Source organism: Argentina anserina, chromosome 6 (assembly GCF_933775445.1).
Source record: "Argentina anserina chromosome 6, drPotAnse1.1, whole genome shotgun sequence".
Taxonomy (NCBI): Eukaryota; Viridiplantae; Streptophyta; class Magnoliopsida; order Rosales; family Rosaceae; genus Argentina; species Argentina anserina.
In genome coordinates, this window is record NC_065877.1 from 3,338,436 (window position 1) to 3,353,980 (window position 15,545).

Here is a 15,545-nt window from a genome sequence, read left to right on the forward strand (position 1 = left end):
GGAAACACTTGAGTTGATTCATGGACATAGCTGTAATCAGAGACAACTTCATACGATGGTGATTCATCGTTGATGACGCGCTGTGCCTTAGTCATTCGCTTCTTTCTAGGTTTTGAATCCCTAGAGTTAATCGGTCTCCCCCTTTTTCTTTGAGGAGCCGAGGCCGAAGCTGCTCCATGCTGGGCCATCTCGGCATCGTCGCCACAAGGGGCGCCGGCAACACCACGGCGTACGGTGGTGCCGCCGTCGGCCTCCGTCCCACTGTCAGGGGCGGTGCCAACGTTGCTAGGTCCAGGAGCTTGTCTTCCACGCCCGTATTTCGGGACATCCAACCGTGCCGGTACGTTCGCAGCGGGTATGTTTGATCTCGTCACTTTAGCAATATCTACAAAGCCGTCGGGCATCGAATCCGCGACTTTCTGGAGGTCGATAATGCGTTGCACTTCTAACTCACTTTGAGCAGTGCGGGGATCATAATGAGACATAGTGGGGACACACCACGTCAATTCCTGACGTTCATTTGGAATGATAACATTCTCATCTCCCCCTAACGACGGGAAGCATGTCTCATCAAAGTGACAATCTGCAAATCTTGCAGTAAAGAGATCTCCGGTGGTTGGTTCTAAGTAGCGGACAATCGTTGGGGAATTATAGCCAACATAGATACCTAATCGTCTCTGAGGACCCATCTTAGTACGCAGCGGAGGCGTAATAAGCACATAAACGGCGCAACCAAAGATGCGTAAGTGTGAAATATTGGGTTCGTAACCAGTTACCATCTGGTACGCACTAAACGCTTGGTTAGCCGCGGGTCGGAAACGAATAAGTGTCGCTGCATGCAACACTGCATATCCCCACGCAGAGACCGGCAGGTTAGTACCCATAACCATTGCCCGAGCAACAAGCTGAATACGCTTGATGGTAGCCTCTGCTAGACCGTTCTGTGAATGAACATGAGAAACGGGATGTTCAACTTCGATCCCAATAGACATGCAGTAATCATCAAAAGTTTTGGAGGTGAATTCTCCAGCATTATCCAAACGAATGGATTTGATAGGATAATCGGGGTGGTGAGCCCGAAGTTTGATGATCTCAGCTAATAACTTAGCAAATGCAGCATTCCTTGTGGATAGCAATGCGACGTGTGACCAACGCGTTGATGCATCAACCAATACCATAAAATATCGAAAAGGTCCGCATTCTGGTTGAATAGGTCCACAAATGTCACCTTGGATACGTTGTAAGAATGGAATGTTCTCGGTTGAAGCCTTAGCAAAAGAAGGACTTCCTTGAAATTTAGCAAGAGAACAAGCTTTGCAAAACGAGCGATGGGCATCAGAAATTGCCATGGAGGCATGTGAAAGCACGGGAGGCATCACAAGCTCCTGTGAAGGAGGGGATGCCGCCACCGACGGCATGAAAGCCGTGGAGCTGCCGAGTGAGGCATGCTCGGCCTCACCATGCGGTGCATGGGTCGGCACGGCCTCACCGTGCGGAGCACGGGTGAGGTGATCCTCCAATCGCTTCCGGGACTTGAAAAATGGATGACCATGTGAATTCTTAAGAATTCTAATCATCATATCACGTCCAGGGTGCCCGAGACGGGCATGCCAAAGCATATAAGAGTCCGAATCACAAAAGTTGCGTTCAACCGCATATGATTCAAAGATCCGAATGGAAGTAAGATACAAACCATTCCCAAGACTCTTCATCTTCTCTAAGATGCGGCGATGGCCTGCTTTCTCAGAGGTAACGCAAAGATATTCCTCTCCATTCTCAACATAAGTATCGAGGTGAAAACCATTGGCACGTATGTCCTTAAAACTTAGCAAGGTACGGGGAGACTTCGGCGCATAAAGAGCGTCTACGACGTTAAGAGTCGTACCATTAGGCAACATGAAAGAAGCAGTGCCTCTTCCTTGAATGATGGATTTCGAGCCAATCATTGTAGTCATCGAAGAAGTCGAAAATACTAGATCCGTGAACAACTGCCTGTGCCGTAGGACAGTGTGGGTGGTTCCGCAATCAGCTAGACATTCGATTTCACCGCGGGACATCTACAAAATGACAATTAAGAGAGTCAGCGACACGGGAACAATTCTATACAATACGCCGTAGGATATTGTAAGAAAGGGAATCGGAACAAAGCGCGATTCCATCGAATGTATCACATGGCAATAGTACTACATTCTTCAACTAAAGAGTTGGAAATCATGGTATTGAAGCAGTGAAATACCAAACAGTAAACGAGGGTGGTAGAAACCATCCAATAATGGTGTGGAAACACACACAAAGAGTACCGGTGAGTGCATATAACGGACTTGGAGAAAACCGGAAAAACAAACCGGAAAACCATGTCAAAAGAACTCAAAACCGGGTGAATTTTGGACGAGGAAAACGTGGCAGCAGGGGCTGCTGCAATATGCCGGAAGAAACACGAGAAAACGACGAAAAAATCGTCGAAAAACTCGGTGGAAAACCGGCGGCACCTATTGCCGGAAAAACCGGCCGGCGGCTGTCGAAACTGGCCGGTATAGAGGCCGGGACTTCAGGTACGACAGGGGACGCCGGCAGGAGCCGAGTGGCGGTGCCGGAAACGCCGGGAAATGGCCGGAAGACGGCGAATACGCCGGCAAAACGTGCCGGAAACGCCGGAATAGTAACCGGGGCCGGCCAAGGCAAAACGACGTCGTTTTTCGACGTTCCGAGGTTCGTTTTCCGAATTTTAAGTTCCAAATTCACAATGTAGTGCTATTGGGGTCCCATGTAACCCAAAAGCGTCCAATTTAAAAACCACGTGAGTTGCACACGTTGATCATCATGCTAAGTGTCGGGTAAATAAAATTCTCAAAGAGATCGTCTTGTAAGCAAGAATTGAGAAATTTTATTGAATGCCAATCTTTAATACATCACACATGAACTTCTAATTCCAAAATCAAAAGACTATTACAAAGTCAATGAAAATAACAATGGCGGTCGGCCATAACGATACTTGAATCATAAAGCTAAAGAAGCTAAAACGACTAATCAAAGTCGGGAGTATCCATGGTAGCAACCGGAGGCCTAGCTTTAGAAGCAAGGGGCTCGGGTTTCATGGAGATATGGTGAGTCTCGATCTCATGGTCCTCATCCACATGATTCGATTCGGGTTGTAGAAACTTCTTGTAGGCGGAGTAAGCCTTGATCATCTCTTTGCTAGCGCGACAATCGCGATTAAAGTGCTTAAAGGAGCCACATTTGAAGCATGGAGACTTGCCATTACCGGAAGTGGAGGCATTAGGAGGCGCACGGCCTCCTTGGAGTGTGGGACGGGGACGGCCTCCCCCTGAGGGTGCGGCGCCGCCACCATCACGGGTCCATGTATTGGACCGAGGCCGAGATCGGCCTTGTTGCCTCCCACCACGAGAGTTGTTATTTTGGTGCTGATATGGAGCGTTCCTTGATTGATTCTTTTGCTTAGGAGCTTTCCCATAGTTAGCCTGTGGCGTAGAAATTCTTTTAGTGCCAACAGGTCTATTGTTGTTGTTGAGGAGAATCTCAGAATGTCTCTCCTTCTTAGCCAAGAGTGCCATTAAGTCGGCAAAAGACCGGATCTTCCCTTCTTCTACATGAGTGCGGTACGTATGAGCTTGAACCTCATAGTTGATTGGAAACGTGTCCAATGTCTTATTGAGAAGATCTAGGTCGGTCTTAATGACACCAACGGTGCCAAGATCGGATTGCAAGCATAGCATATCCTGATTGAACTCATCCACTCTTTTATAGTCCAATAGACGGATGTTATCCCATCTAATGGTCAATTCAGGAAGAAGCTTATCATGAACGTTGTTGTACCGCAAGCGTAGTTTGTCCCATAATTCTTTAGGATCTTTTACGTTCAAGTATTGCCTCTTGAGAGTTGCATGGATGTGACGTCTCATAAAGATGAGAGTCTGAGTCTTAGCCATAGGTGGGAAATCAGCAGGAGGGTCGGCAAACATGCCTTCAATCCCTCGGCTCTCAAACGCGAGTTCCATGTCGGAAACCCAGCGGTGGTATTCCTTTCCTTCTAGATCAAGAAGGCCGAATTCCGGTCGAGATGGCGATGACATCTACAAACACGAATACGGAATCGATTAGATTCAAGTATAATAGGAATTAGAAGGGGTGACGTATATGGTCACAAGAAAAATCGATGTAAGCGGCGATACTCATGATCGCACCCAAAACAGCGGTGCACTCAGGCGACCACACGAAAATCGATTAACTTCCCTTTCAAAACAATCGTGACTCCCCCAGGACCGTCACACAGAAAACATCGACCAAGAGGGGAAACCCATCCCTCTATAGTCTCATCGGCGTTATAAGAAAGGCCGGAATTAAGACAAGAAGAAGGCTAATAGCGCCCGATATAATATATCTATACGTTCAAAAGCGGGAACGTTTATAAAAATTTACCTTGGGAGGTTTGTAGTATACGGGAGTAGCTTCTCTAGAGCGAAGTCCTTGCTTGTGACTTTCACGTCTCTTGCGTGAATATGCGGGAGGAGCAATTTTGAGTGATTTGATGCGGGAACTTGCGGGGCAAAAAGATTTCTTTGCGGAGCGAATGCGGAGGAAGCTCGACGGCGAGCAGCAGGGGCAGCGAACAACAGGTGCGGCGAGCGGCGAGCGGCGAGCAGCAGGTTCGGCGAGCGGCGAGCAGCAGGTGCGGCGAGCGGCAGGTTCGGCGAGCGGCGAGCAGCAGGTGCGGCGAGCGGCAGGTTCGGCGAGCGGCGAGCGGCGAGCAGCAGGTGCGGCTAGCGGCAGGGGCTGCAGGGCTGCGGGGCTTGCGAGGGGCAGGGGCTGCGAGGGCAAGCAGGGGCTGCGGCGGCAGGCAGAGGCTGCGGCAGGCAGGAGGCAGCGGCGGCGGTGCGACGGAGGGAAGAAGAGAAGAGAAAAAAAAAATCGGAAGGCTCTAAAAGATTCAGGGTTTTAGGGCTTCGTGCTGATAACGTGTTTGAGGATGAAATACTTGTATATTATTGAATGATATGGGGGCCTATATATAGGCATTTACAACACCACAATCCCGTAGGATTCGGAGTCCTAATCTACTACGGAGATGCTAATCTATCTCCTAACAGGAAACTTATTAGGCTAAGACACACACAAGGGTAGAATAGTAATTCTCCCGGAACATTATATAGATTATTATGATTATACTATAATTAATTTTAAACATATGTCATTATGATCAATAAATTTACTTCCGGACGAGCCGTGAAAACTTATCCACACCTTGAAACCATTTGACAAAACCTTCAAAAAATTAACCATCAACACACCGACAAGTGAGAAAGTAAAGCCCCCGGTCTTCAAAACCACCAAACCCAACAAAGCCCAAACCCGGGAAACCGCCAACAGACTTTCCCATCATCTCCGCCCCTATAATAACTTCACCTCCTTACCTTCCTCCAAAATCATCTAAGAAGTTCAGTTAATACCATTTCAGAGCTCGATCAGTTCATATATTTAAATCTCCAACTGTTATTTCCAAACTTTCCGACCACCGGCATGGCTGAAGTTGCAGAAAAAGAGCGGAGGATCCTGGTGGCGATCGACGAGGGGGAGGAGAGCATGTACGCTCTCTCCTGGTGCCTCAAGAACGTGGTGTCTCAGAATTCCAAGGACACCCTTATCCTGGTTTACGTGAAGACCCCGCAAACTGTGTACATGCCCCTAGATGGCACAGGTAGGAGAGGAAGTCAGTCAGGTACACTTACTAATTGTTTCAGGCTGATATATATGGAAAACCTTATTCAGTGCTGTAATTTTGGTTGCGATTCAGGGTACATGTTTTCGAGTGATATATTTGCGGCGATGGAGAGGTACACCTGCGAGGTGGCCGGCGGCGTCGTCGAGAAGGCCAAGAAGATGTGCTGGGATGTTCTCCAGCAGGATGTGAGTTTGATGTCATATTGTTTTGTTTGTGTTAGGCGTGAAATGTCATTTGGCTTATTTTGATGTCTTCCATTTCTGGGATTAGATTATGATACAGACGAGAATAGAGAATGGTGATCCGAGGGATGTGATTTGCCACATGGTGGAACAACTGGGTGCTGATGTTTTGGTCATGGGTAGCCATGGCTATGGTCTCATCAAGAGGTAGGACTATTAGATAATTCTATATCTTTTGCTACATCTTACTATTTTTACTTTAACATACTAATGTGTTTGTGTGATAAAGAGGAGTGTCTACAATGGTAATAGATTTATAATGAATCAATACGTATTGAATTCGATTACAAGAAGTTCTAACCATTTATGAAAATTTCTATTTTCAGGGCTTTTCTTGGAAGTGTTAGCAACCACTGTGCACAGAATGTGAAGTGTCCTGTGTTGATTGTGAAAAAGCCGAAAACAAATGGTTAATGATGTTTATTTTTCGATCTCCGATTCTTCATCTTTTTTGCAAATTTTCCTATTTGGTGTGACGCTTGGTAACATTAATATATTGTAATTTGTACTATAAAGAGGATCGGTAACTCTTTTCTTTTAATTTGGTATGTGTCAAATTTCAAACCAGTGAGACTCATTTGTTCTGGTACTGAAGCCCCATGTCACACAATGAGAGTACATAATCAAACAATTTGGTTTATACATATCATTTCAAAGATCTAAGTTTTAATTCTTTAATAATACCAAATTTTGATACAGATCATACAATTAAGCTGCCCCAAATTATGAATCTTATTATAAGTTGTATAAGTAATTGTAAAGCATTAATCCATTGTGAAGGACTCATTAGTTGATTTTGAGGTTGCCCTCACGAACCTTCACCCAAGATTTTTGAGTTCGATCTGCAAAGTTAACTCTGTACAATGCCACCCGACTTATGACGTATTGTAGTTCAGTTATGGACGGATCCATTGCAAGAACTTTCTCTTTTGCTCTTTTTTTCTCTTCATCTGTCAAACTCCCATATAAGAGGCTCAAATGTGGCATACAAGCTGCATCATAATTCACACAAAAAAAATCATCATTTCATTCCATAAGCTCATCTCGAAATCGCTTGTTCAAAAATGAGAAATGAAAATTTGATATTCAGGAGTATTTCCGGCAAGTATGCACCTGCAACTAATTTCTGCTATGCAAAATCTAACCCAAATATTATGCTTGTATACCATCTTACAGAAAATGAAAATGTAAACAACTTACGGAATGGCCGATTCATACATCCGGCAAACCAACGAGTTTGCTCTTTTAGCTGAGAGAAGAAAAGGTTGTACAATACATAACATCAAATCTAGTTATAGAGAATTATGAACAAATCATTAACAGATAAGAAAAAAGAAAAAAAACAACTTACGTCGTCGGTTACTTCCATGACGAGAGAAACACACTGGAAATAGAATTTGCTAGTCTCCAAGGTTTCGACTTTGCATCTGATTGGTTGGACCTCATTACAACCTCCTGTAAATCTGTTGATGGCTTCATCTTCCGTATCCAGGCAGGATCCCACTATGCTGATGTGTGGCTCGACTTCCGGCCCGCCAAATTCCTCCCGGAGAGCCTCCATCACCTTCTTGACCCTTTTGTATGCATTTTCCGGTATGAGGCCCCAGACAGCGTACCTGTGCATTTCCAGCGCATCCTTCTGCGCTTCAAGTGCTTCTTGTTCAGCGCTGATCGGCATCCTAGCAAAATGTTATCATCAGAAGAAATAAAAGAGCTAGGGAGACGTAGGGAGGAAGAAGCTTGTTGCTTTTGAGGTGACAGATTATGGTTTGAACTTTGAAGAAAAGAGGTTGAAGCATTATTTCTCTTGAGAGAATGAGAGCTACATAGAATCCCATTTTTTAGGAAGTCCTATTCTTTTGCATGCAATTTTTCAAGGACGACTGCCTATCTCACTAAAAAATGAATTTGCTAGAAATATTCATACTAGAGAAAATAATAAATTAAAATGATAATATACGGAAGGGTCAAAAACGTAAAATAGTAAAAAAAAATTACAAGAGATGAAAATGAAAGATAAATGTAGTGGTTAGCACTATTTTAGTGGATAGTAGGAATAAGTGTAGTAAATCCGTGCATAAGGCTAGTTGCTATAGTTGAAGGTACCGTAAGTTCTCAAAGTTTTATTGTCCGAAATAACAAACTTCTTTACCTTTTAATTTTCAAGTTTTTTGTAGTTTTTTTCTCAGATATGTTTAAAGTCAGCTACTTCACTCTCTGCTATAGGTATTATTTGTTGTACACCAATTGAGGTCCTTAGGTGATTGTAATATCTATTATAGGGGTTTAATTGACTGCTCGGTTTATCATTGGTAGTTTAGGTTTGTTGTGCGTAATCTCTAATTAAGGTATCATATTATTGGATTTATACTAGTGCCGTTTTTACCACCTTTTTTTGTCTAGGTGCATAATAATTTATGATGCTACGTGCATTATGACTGATTAATGGAATTATTTTCTTCTCGAAAAAAAAATTTCAGGTTTTTTGTGATCGAAATACCAACTGAGCTAGGTCCAGGAAGGGTTATACTTTGTCTGTTAGCGTGAGTCATGTATATAGTTTAGGAATGTAAATTAAATTGTTATTACTTTCCTAGTCTAGATGTGTAGTACATGTAGGGTTAGGGTTTGTACGTATTGTATCTCTATATATAGCCTCCACTGTGAGATGAATAATATATCAGAAAATTCATTCTCTAAAACCTCGTTATATTTGACTTGGTATCAGAGCAAAGATCCAAAAGGACTTTGTCTCTTTGTTTTTCCGCTGCACTTTTTCGTTGAAGTTTTCCCAACGATTCTATTCTATTCTCTGATCGAAGTTTTTCCGATCGGTGTTTCTCGCTCCCGGGTTACTGTTCACGGAGTTGGTTTGTTTTCAGCCGTGCCCAAACCGAAATCCAGCCGTGCCCAGCCCAGAAATCACCGTCGTGCCCAGAAGACGCCGCCGTGCTCCAGACCGACGACTGCCGTGCTTGGTTCCGACACCTGACGCAGGTTTTGTGATTTTATTATATTGCTACATAACTACTGTTTTTGGTATTTGTGTTGCAATGGGTTCTGGAACAGAGAGTTCTAAGGTGAATGATGTTCAGACATTTGAAGTATCTGTCAAGAATTCTGAAAGTGGTTCCTTTGGGGGGCCCAAACTCAATGGAACCAATTTTCGGAAATGGAAGAAAATCATGACGGCTCATCTCCGAGGGATGCACAAGATGGGGCATGTAACTGGGGTTATTACGGCTCCTAGTGAAAGTGATGTTGTTGCCTACACTAAGTGGGAAGATGATGATGGTCTTGTGATGTCAGTTTTATACAAGGCCATGAATGAAGACATAAATGATCTGGTGGAACAATGTGACACAGCTCAGGCAATCTGGAACACATTGGAAGACTTGTATAACAATGAGTCTGATTTCATACAGGTTCATGAGTTGATGTGCACTGCTTCAGCAATGCAGCAGGATGGGCAGCCAGTGGCGCAATATTTCACTAAGCTGAAGAATATTTGGGCTGAAATTGATGCGAAACGTCCCTGCAAGATCAAGAACCAGGAGGATCTTGTTTGGTACTTGAAGGAAAAGGAGCTTGAGCGAGTTCATCATTTTTTGAGGGGTCTTGATGCAAAACATAACAGTGCCAAAGGAGAGCTACTCAGGATGACAGAGCCTCCTAGCTTGACTAAAGCTTTTACATATGTTCGTAAAGATGAGTCTCAGCAGGAAAGCCTTACTCAAGCACAACTTGAAGTCTTTAGTCTCACTGTTCAGGCAAAAGCACCAGCTCCACTCCTTCAGCAATCCAGTTCAGTTCCACTCCACAAGCAAGGCCCACCACCAGGCTTTGGAGACCAGTCTCGTCCTTGCTCTTATTGCAAGGGTGACCATGCTCGTGACTCTTGTTGGAAGTTGTACCCGCATCTTAGGCCTAAGAGGCCAACCTTTCGTCCCAAGGCAAAGGCAGCTGTCCAGTTGATCCAGGAACCAGATGTCTATGGTGTGGTCGGACACGATCATGACACAGCAGAAGGCGCCACATCCACAGCATCAGTAGCTGGTCGTGGTAAGATAGGTATGGCCTTAAATATTTCTAACTTTGTTGGTGGTGATACATGGATTATTGATTCAGGTGCTTCAGATCATATGACTTATGACAAATCTTATTTTGCTGAGTTATCATCTCCACCAGTACCATATGTTACTAATGCTAATGGTGAGGCCTTCCCTGTGTTAGGAAAGGGGTCAGTTCGTGTCACTTCCACTATTGTCCTACAAAATGTGCTATATGTACCTGCTTTATCCCATCATTTGATATCTGTCCCACAGTTGAATGTTGAATCCAAATGTTCTGTGACCTTTTTTCCCATGTATGTGATTTTTCAGGATCTTCTCACTGGGGAGTTACTAGGTCGGGGGTACTTGAGGGGCAGGCTGTTTCGTCTGGACCAGACATACGCAGGGGAGAAACCAGGAGCACAGCCACGAACCGCTTTAATGTCAACTTCTGACAGGCTAAGTGAAGTTTGGTTATGGCACCGACGCTTGGGGCATCCATCTTTTAGTGTTATGAAAAAATCCATGCCTTCTTTGTTTATTGGTGTGGATGAGTCAGTCTTACATTGTGAAACATGTGTTTTTGGCAAGAGTCATCGCTCAACCTATCTGCCTAGTATTTCAAATAAAAGTGTCGTTCCTTTTGAATTAATTCATTCTGATGTTTGGGGACCTTCAAAAGAACTCACAGTGTCTGGTATGCGATATTATGTGTCCTTTATTGATGATTGTACACGTCTTACTTGGGTTGTTCTTCTTAAAACTAAGGATGAGGTTTTTCCGGCTTTTGAAGCCTTCCTTTCCGAAGTTCAAACAGAGTACAATGCCAAAATTAAAGTTCTTCGCTCTGATAATGGGGGGGAGTATGTCAACCGTGTATTTCAGTCTTTCTTCAAAACACATGGGATTATCCACCAGAAAACGTGTCCTTATACACCTGAACAGAATGGGGTATCCGAAAGGAAAAATCGACATTTACTTGATATGGCTCGTTGTATTCTCTTTAGTGCCAATTGTCCTAAGGATCTATGGGGTGATGCTATCATCGCATCTACCCATCTCATTAATCGTCTTCCCTCTAGTGTCCTCCAAGGAAAAGTACCATTTGAGGTCTTAGCTTCTTATGTCTCTTTGTCTTCCTTTTATAATCTTCCTGCTCGTGTATTTGGTTGTGTTGCATTTTTCCATATCCCAAAGAGTCAAAGGTCAAGTAAGTTGGATGCCCGAGCGCTGAAATGTGTGTTTGTTGGCTATGGGGGACATCAGAAAGGATACAAGTGCTATCACCCCCCTACTGGGAAGTATTATGTCACTATGGATGTTACTTTCTTTGAGGACATGAGCTATTATACCTCTTCTGATACTGCTCTTCAGGGGGAGCATTCATATTTTGAAGAGCTGTATCATGGAGAGGGGGAGACAGGTCATTCAGTTGAGGTTACTGATGCACCAGTTTCACATGCACCAGCCACTCCAGAGGTTCAGGGACCGGAAGATGACAGACAGGCACCACCAGATGATTCTGGTGTGATTGCTTCAGAGATCCAGGTACCAGAAGCTGAAAGTGTTCCTGCCCCTCCTGCTTCACCTGCTGTTACTAATACCCCTGACTCATGTCTCCCTGGTATAGAAGATCTTCCATCTGAGGTTAGTAATTCCATTGGGGGTAATACTAGTGATGTTAATAGTAGGCAATATGTGTTACCAAACAGGTCTACTAGGGGTAAACCAGCAAAAAAGTATGAACCTACCCTCCAAGCCAAAGCTAAGTATCCTGTGGCAAATTTTGTGTCTACCCAAAGGTTGTCTAAGTCATATGAATCATTTGTGAATCAAATATCTGCTGTGTCAGTACCTAACAAAGTGCAGGATGCGTTGGGAGATCCTAAGTGGATGAAAGCAATGGATGAGGAGATGGAAGCATTACAGAAGAACAATACTTGGGAGCTTGTATCCCCACCACATGGAAAGAAGGCAGTAGGATGTCGTTGGGTGTTTACAGTGAAGCATAACCCAGATGGGTCAGTGAGTCGGTATAAAGCACGCTTGGTGGCTAAGGGATTCACTCAGACATACGGCATTGATTATGATGAGACATTTGCACCAGTTGCAAAGATGAATACTATCCGGGTATTGCTCTCTCTTGCTGCTAACTTAAACTGGCCTCTTAAACAGTTTGATGTCAAGAATGCTTTTCTTCATGGAGAACTTATGGAGGAAGTGTATATGGATCTTCCCCCTGGATATAAAACTACTCCTTCAGGTACCTTTGTGTGCAGATTGAGAAAATCTTTGTATGGTCTCAAACAATCACCTCGTGCTTGGTTTGGAAGATTTTCTCAGTTCATGAGAAAGATTGGTTATAAGCAGAGTAACTCAGACCACACGTTATTTCTCCGACACCAACAAGGAAAGGTAACAGCTCTGATCATATATGTTGATGATATGGTTGTTACTGGTAATGATACTGTTGAGATGGATAGCTTGCAAAACCAGTTAGCCACAGAGTTTGAGATGAAGGACCTAGGTGCACTCAAGTACTTCTTGGGCATTGAGGTAGCCAGGGGGAGTGAAGGCATCTATCTGTGTCAGAGGAAGTATATACTTGACCTATTAGCAGAGACAGGTATGTTGGATTGTACTCCAATTGACACTCCTATTGAGCAAAATCACCGATTAGCAGAGTATCCTGACCAGGTACCTACCGACAAGCCTCGTTATCAGAGGTTAGTTGGACGGCTGATTTATTTGACACACACCAGACCTGATGTTGCATATGCAGTAAGTGTGGTGAGCCAGTTCATGCATAATCCCAGTGTGGATCACATGGATGCTGTTGTGAGGATTCTGAGATACTTGAAGTCCGCTCCTGGGAGAGGAGTAATGTTTTCTAAACACAACAATGTCCTTGACGTTTGTGGTTTTACAGATGCAGACTGGGCTGGAAATATTACAGATAGAAGGTCTACATCAGGATATTTTACCTTTGTGGGAGGTAATCTTGTTACTTGGAAGAGTAAGAAGCAAAAGGTGGTGGCTCGGTCTAGTGCTGAAGCAGAATATAGAGGTATGGCTCATGGAGTGTGCGAGTTGTTATGGCTGAAGAATGTATTACGAGAGTTGAGGGTTAAACCCAAGTGCGCCATGCAGTTATACTGTGACAACAAGGCAGCCATTGATATCTCACAGAATCCTGTGCAACATGATCGTACTAAGCATGTGGAGGTTGATCGTCACTTTATAAAGGAGAAACTAGATGCTAAAATTATTAGCTTTCCTTTTGTCCCTACAGAAGAGCAACTTGCAGATATACTCACAAAATGAGTTTGTAAGAAGGCATTCTATGACTCACTTGGCAAGTTGGGCATGGTGGATGTGTATGCGCCAACTTGAGGGGGAGTGTTAGCGTGAGTCATGTATATAGTTTAGGAATGTAAATTAAATTGTTATTACTTTCCTAGTCTAGATGTGTAGTACATGTAGGGTTAGGGTTTGTACGTATTGTATCTCTATATATAGCCTCCACTGTGAGATGAATAATATATCCGAAAATTCATTCTCTAAAACCTCGTTATATTTGACTCCACTCTTTCCATGATCGGAAAATGGCCTCTGGCGACGAACCATGGCGTCAGAGTAATAGCGTGTAATTTTAAAACATACTCCAACGTACTATGTATATATGATTGGTATTCGCTCTTTTTCAAATTTTGTTGAAAAATGACGGGTTAAATAAGATGTTTTTTTTTTCCGATCAAACAACCATTCCCTTTTTTTTCAATGGTATTTTCATCATAAATTTGGTAGTCTTTCTTATATCCTCTGGTTCTTAATCATCTGATCTTACTCATCTTAGATCACTGTATCTTTAAGAGTGGTGATGCATGTGTCTTTTAATTAGCTAGTGTATTGTTTATCCCAGTTCTTCATATATTATCTTCTACCACTTGGTTGAACCCCTTGAAGAGTTGAAGTTCCTAACTCTTTCGCATATTTTCACTAAAAATTGTTTGCCAGAAGCCAAAGCAGAGTATATTAATGATCTAGTCTAACAGTTTTTTTTTTGATAAAGCCTCATAAGCACGAGGACATTTATTGGAAACAAATAAGAAAGGGGATAACACCAAAACCTCTCATATAAGAAAAAAAACTAGCGAAATAAAAAATTAGGGATGGTCTAGTCTAACAGTGAGAGTGTATAAAATTGGCAACACGTATTGATTACAACTAGAGATGGTAGTCATAGTACGAATATTTGATTAAAGCAGGTTTTATACAAATTAAGCATATACGATTGAAACTGATCATGGTTGGATATCAATTGCCATAATCTTCTCCCAAGAGTTTTGAGCTTTATCTTCGCTGATCATCTTGCATAGTACAAAACGAGTAACATTGAAGCTAAGGGTAGCAATGCCCTCATCGATTGTAGTGACTTTCTCTTTAGCTCGTTTTCGGTCTTCATCTGTTAGATACCCATAAAGGAGATCCAAATGGGGACAACAAGCTGCATCACATCAACCAGAAAATCAAATATAAGTTTCACATTCCATGAATCTATATAACCAAGAACAACAACTATTATTATTACGATGATTATTATCATTTTTTTTAATTCTCCCATAAAAAATCAAGTTTCATCAACATTTCTGTACTTCCAAACTCCAAATCACTTAAAAAAACAAAAAAGAATTTGTACTTACAAAATGTGTGTTCGAAGATCATAACAAAGCGTCCAATTTCACCCCATAACTGAGAAAAGAAATGTAGACGCCATTGTTAGCATGCATTATGAACTAGAAAAAAATACCATCTTTATAGCATATAAATCCCATGAAGAGAAAATTGATGAATGAGTTTAGGCCCCAACTTCTTCAATTGGATCAATAATGAGGGAGACACACTGGTAGAAAAACCGACTAGTTTCAATGTGATCAACAGTACATTCAAAACGGGTGATAATGTCACAAGCATCTTTGAATTGCCGGATTGCATCTTCTTCCGTCCTAAGCATAGATCCGACGACGGTGATGTGGGGTTCAATTTCAGGCCCACCAAAGGCCCGCAGGCCCTCCATCACCTGCTTGATCCGTTGGAGTACATGTGTGGGTGGAAGAGCCCACACTGCATACATATGCATTTCCTGCGCATCCTTGAATGCTTCCAATGCTTCTTGTTCTTGGGATGGCATCAGAATGGTAGCTGATTCCAGAAGACCGATGATTTCTCAGGATGGAAGTTCTTAAAGTAATAATTAAGCACACTCAAAATTCAAAAATTATATCTTTGTAGATTGATAATTTGACTCTATATTGAAGCCAGCGTTAATTAAAGTGGAGGATCTGAACCATTGATTCGGGAATGATCTATGTAAGGAACGACAAATGGCAATCCATGAAGAGCTGATAACGAGATTTATGTATGTGGTTACATGAAACCTCCATGAAAATGGCAAAAAAAAAAAAACTATGTGTGGATAACTTTTTCTTTGATAACTTTTTTTTTAAATGTTTT

General features: G+C 42.8%; 2 protein-coding genes and 1 pseudogene across 3 annotated transcripts; 1 reads left to right on the forward strand and 2 right to left on the reverse strand.

The window, feature by feature from the left end:
* The first annotated feature begins 5,415 nt into the window (after positions 1 to 5,415).
* LOC126799248 (universal stress protein A-like protein) lies at positions 5,416 to 6,520 on the forward strand. 2 transcript variants are annotated; one of them, XM_050526410.1, is made up of 4 exons: positions 5,416 to 5,734; positions 5,810 to 5,922; positions 6,008 to 6,126; positions 6,306 to 6,520. In XM_050526410.1, the coding sequence occupies exons 1-4, from the start codon at positions 5,536 to 5,538 to the stop codon at positions 6,391 to 6,393; spliced, it is 519 nt and encodes a 172-aa protein (XP_050382367.1). In that variant the 5' UTR covers positions 5,416 to 5,535; the 3' UTR covers positions 6,394 to 6,520. The 2 variants fall into 2 exon arrangements, with proteins under 2 accessions (XP_050382367.1, XP_050382368.1); XM_050526411.1 differs by having other exon boundaries at positions 5,430 to 5,713.
* Positions 6,521 to 6,765: 245 nt separating this feature from the next.
* On the reverse strand, positions 6,766 to 7,657 carry LOC126800956 (cyclic phosphodiesterase-like). Its single transcript, XM_050528390.1, has 2 exons — positions 7,432 to 7,657; positions 6,766 to 6,971 (listed from the first exon to the last, which is right to left on the reverse strand). The coding sequence occupies exons 1-2, from the start codon at positions 7,655 to 7,657 to the stop codon at positions 6,766 to 6,768; spliced, it is 432 nt and encodes a 143-aa protein (XP_050384347.1).
* Positions 7,658 to 14,335: 6,678 nt separating this feature from the next.
* Positions 14,336 to 15,464, reverse strand: LOC126800410 (cyclic phosphodiesterase-like; annotated as a pseudogene).
* Between the last annotated feature and the right edge of the window lie 81 nt (positions 15,465 to 15,545).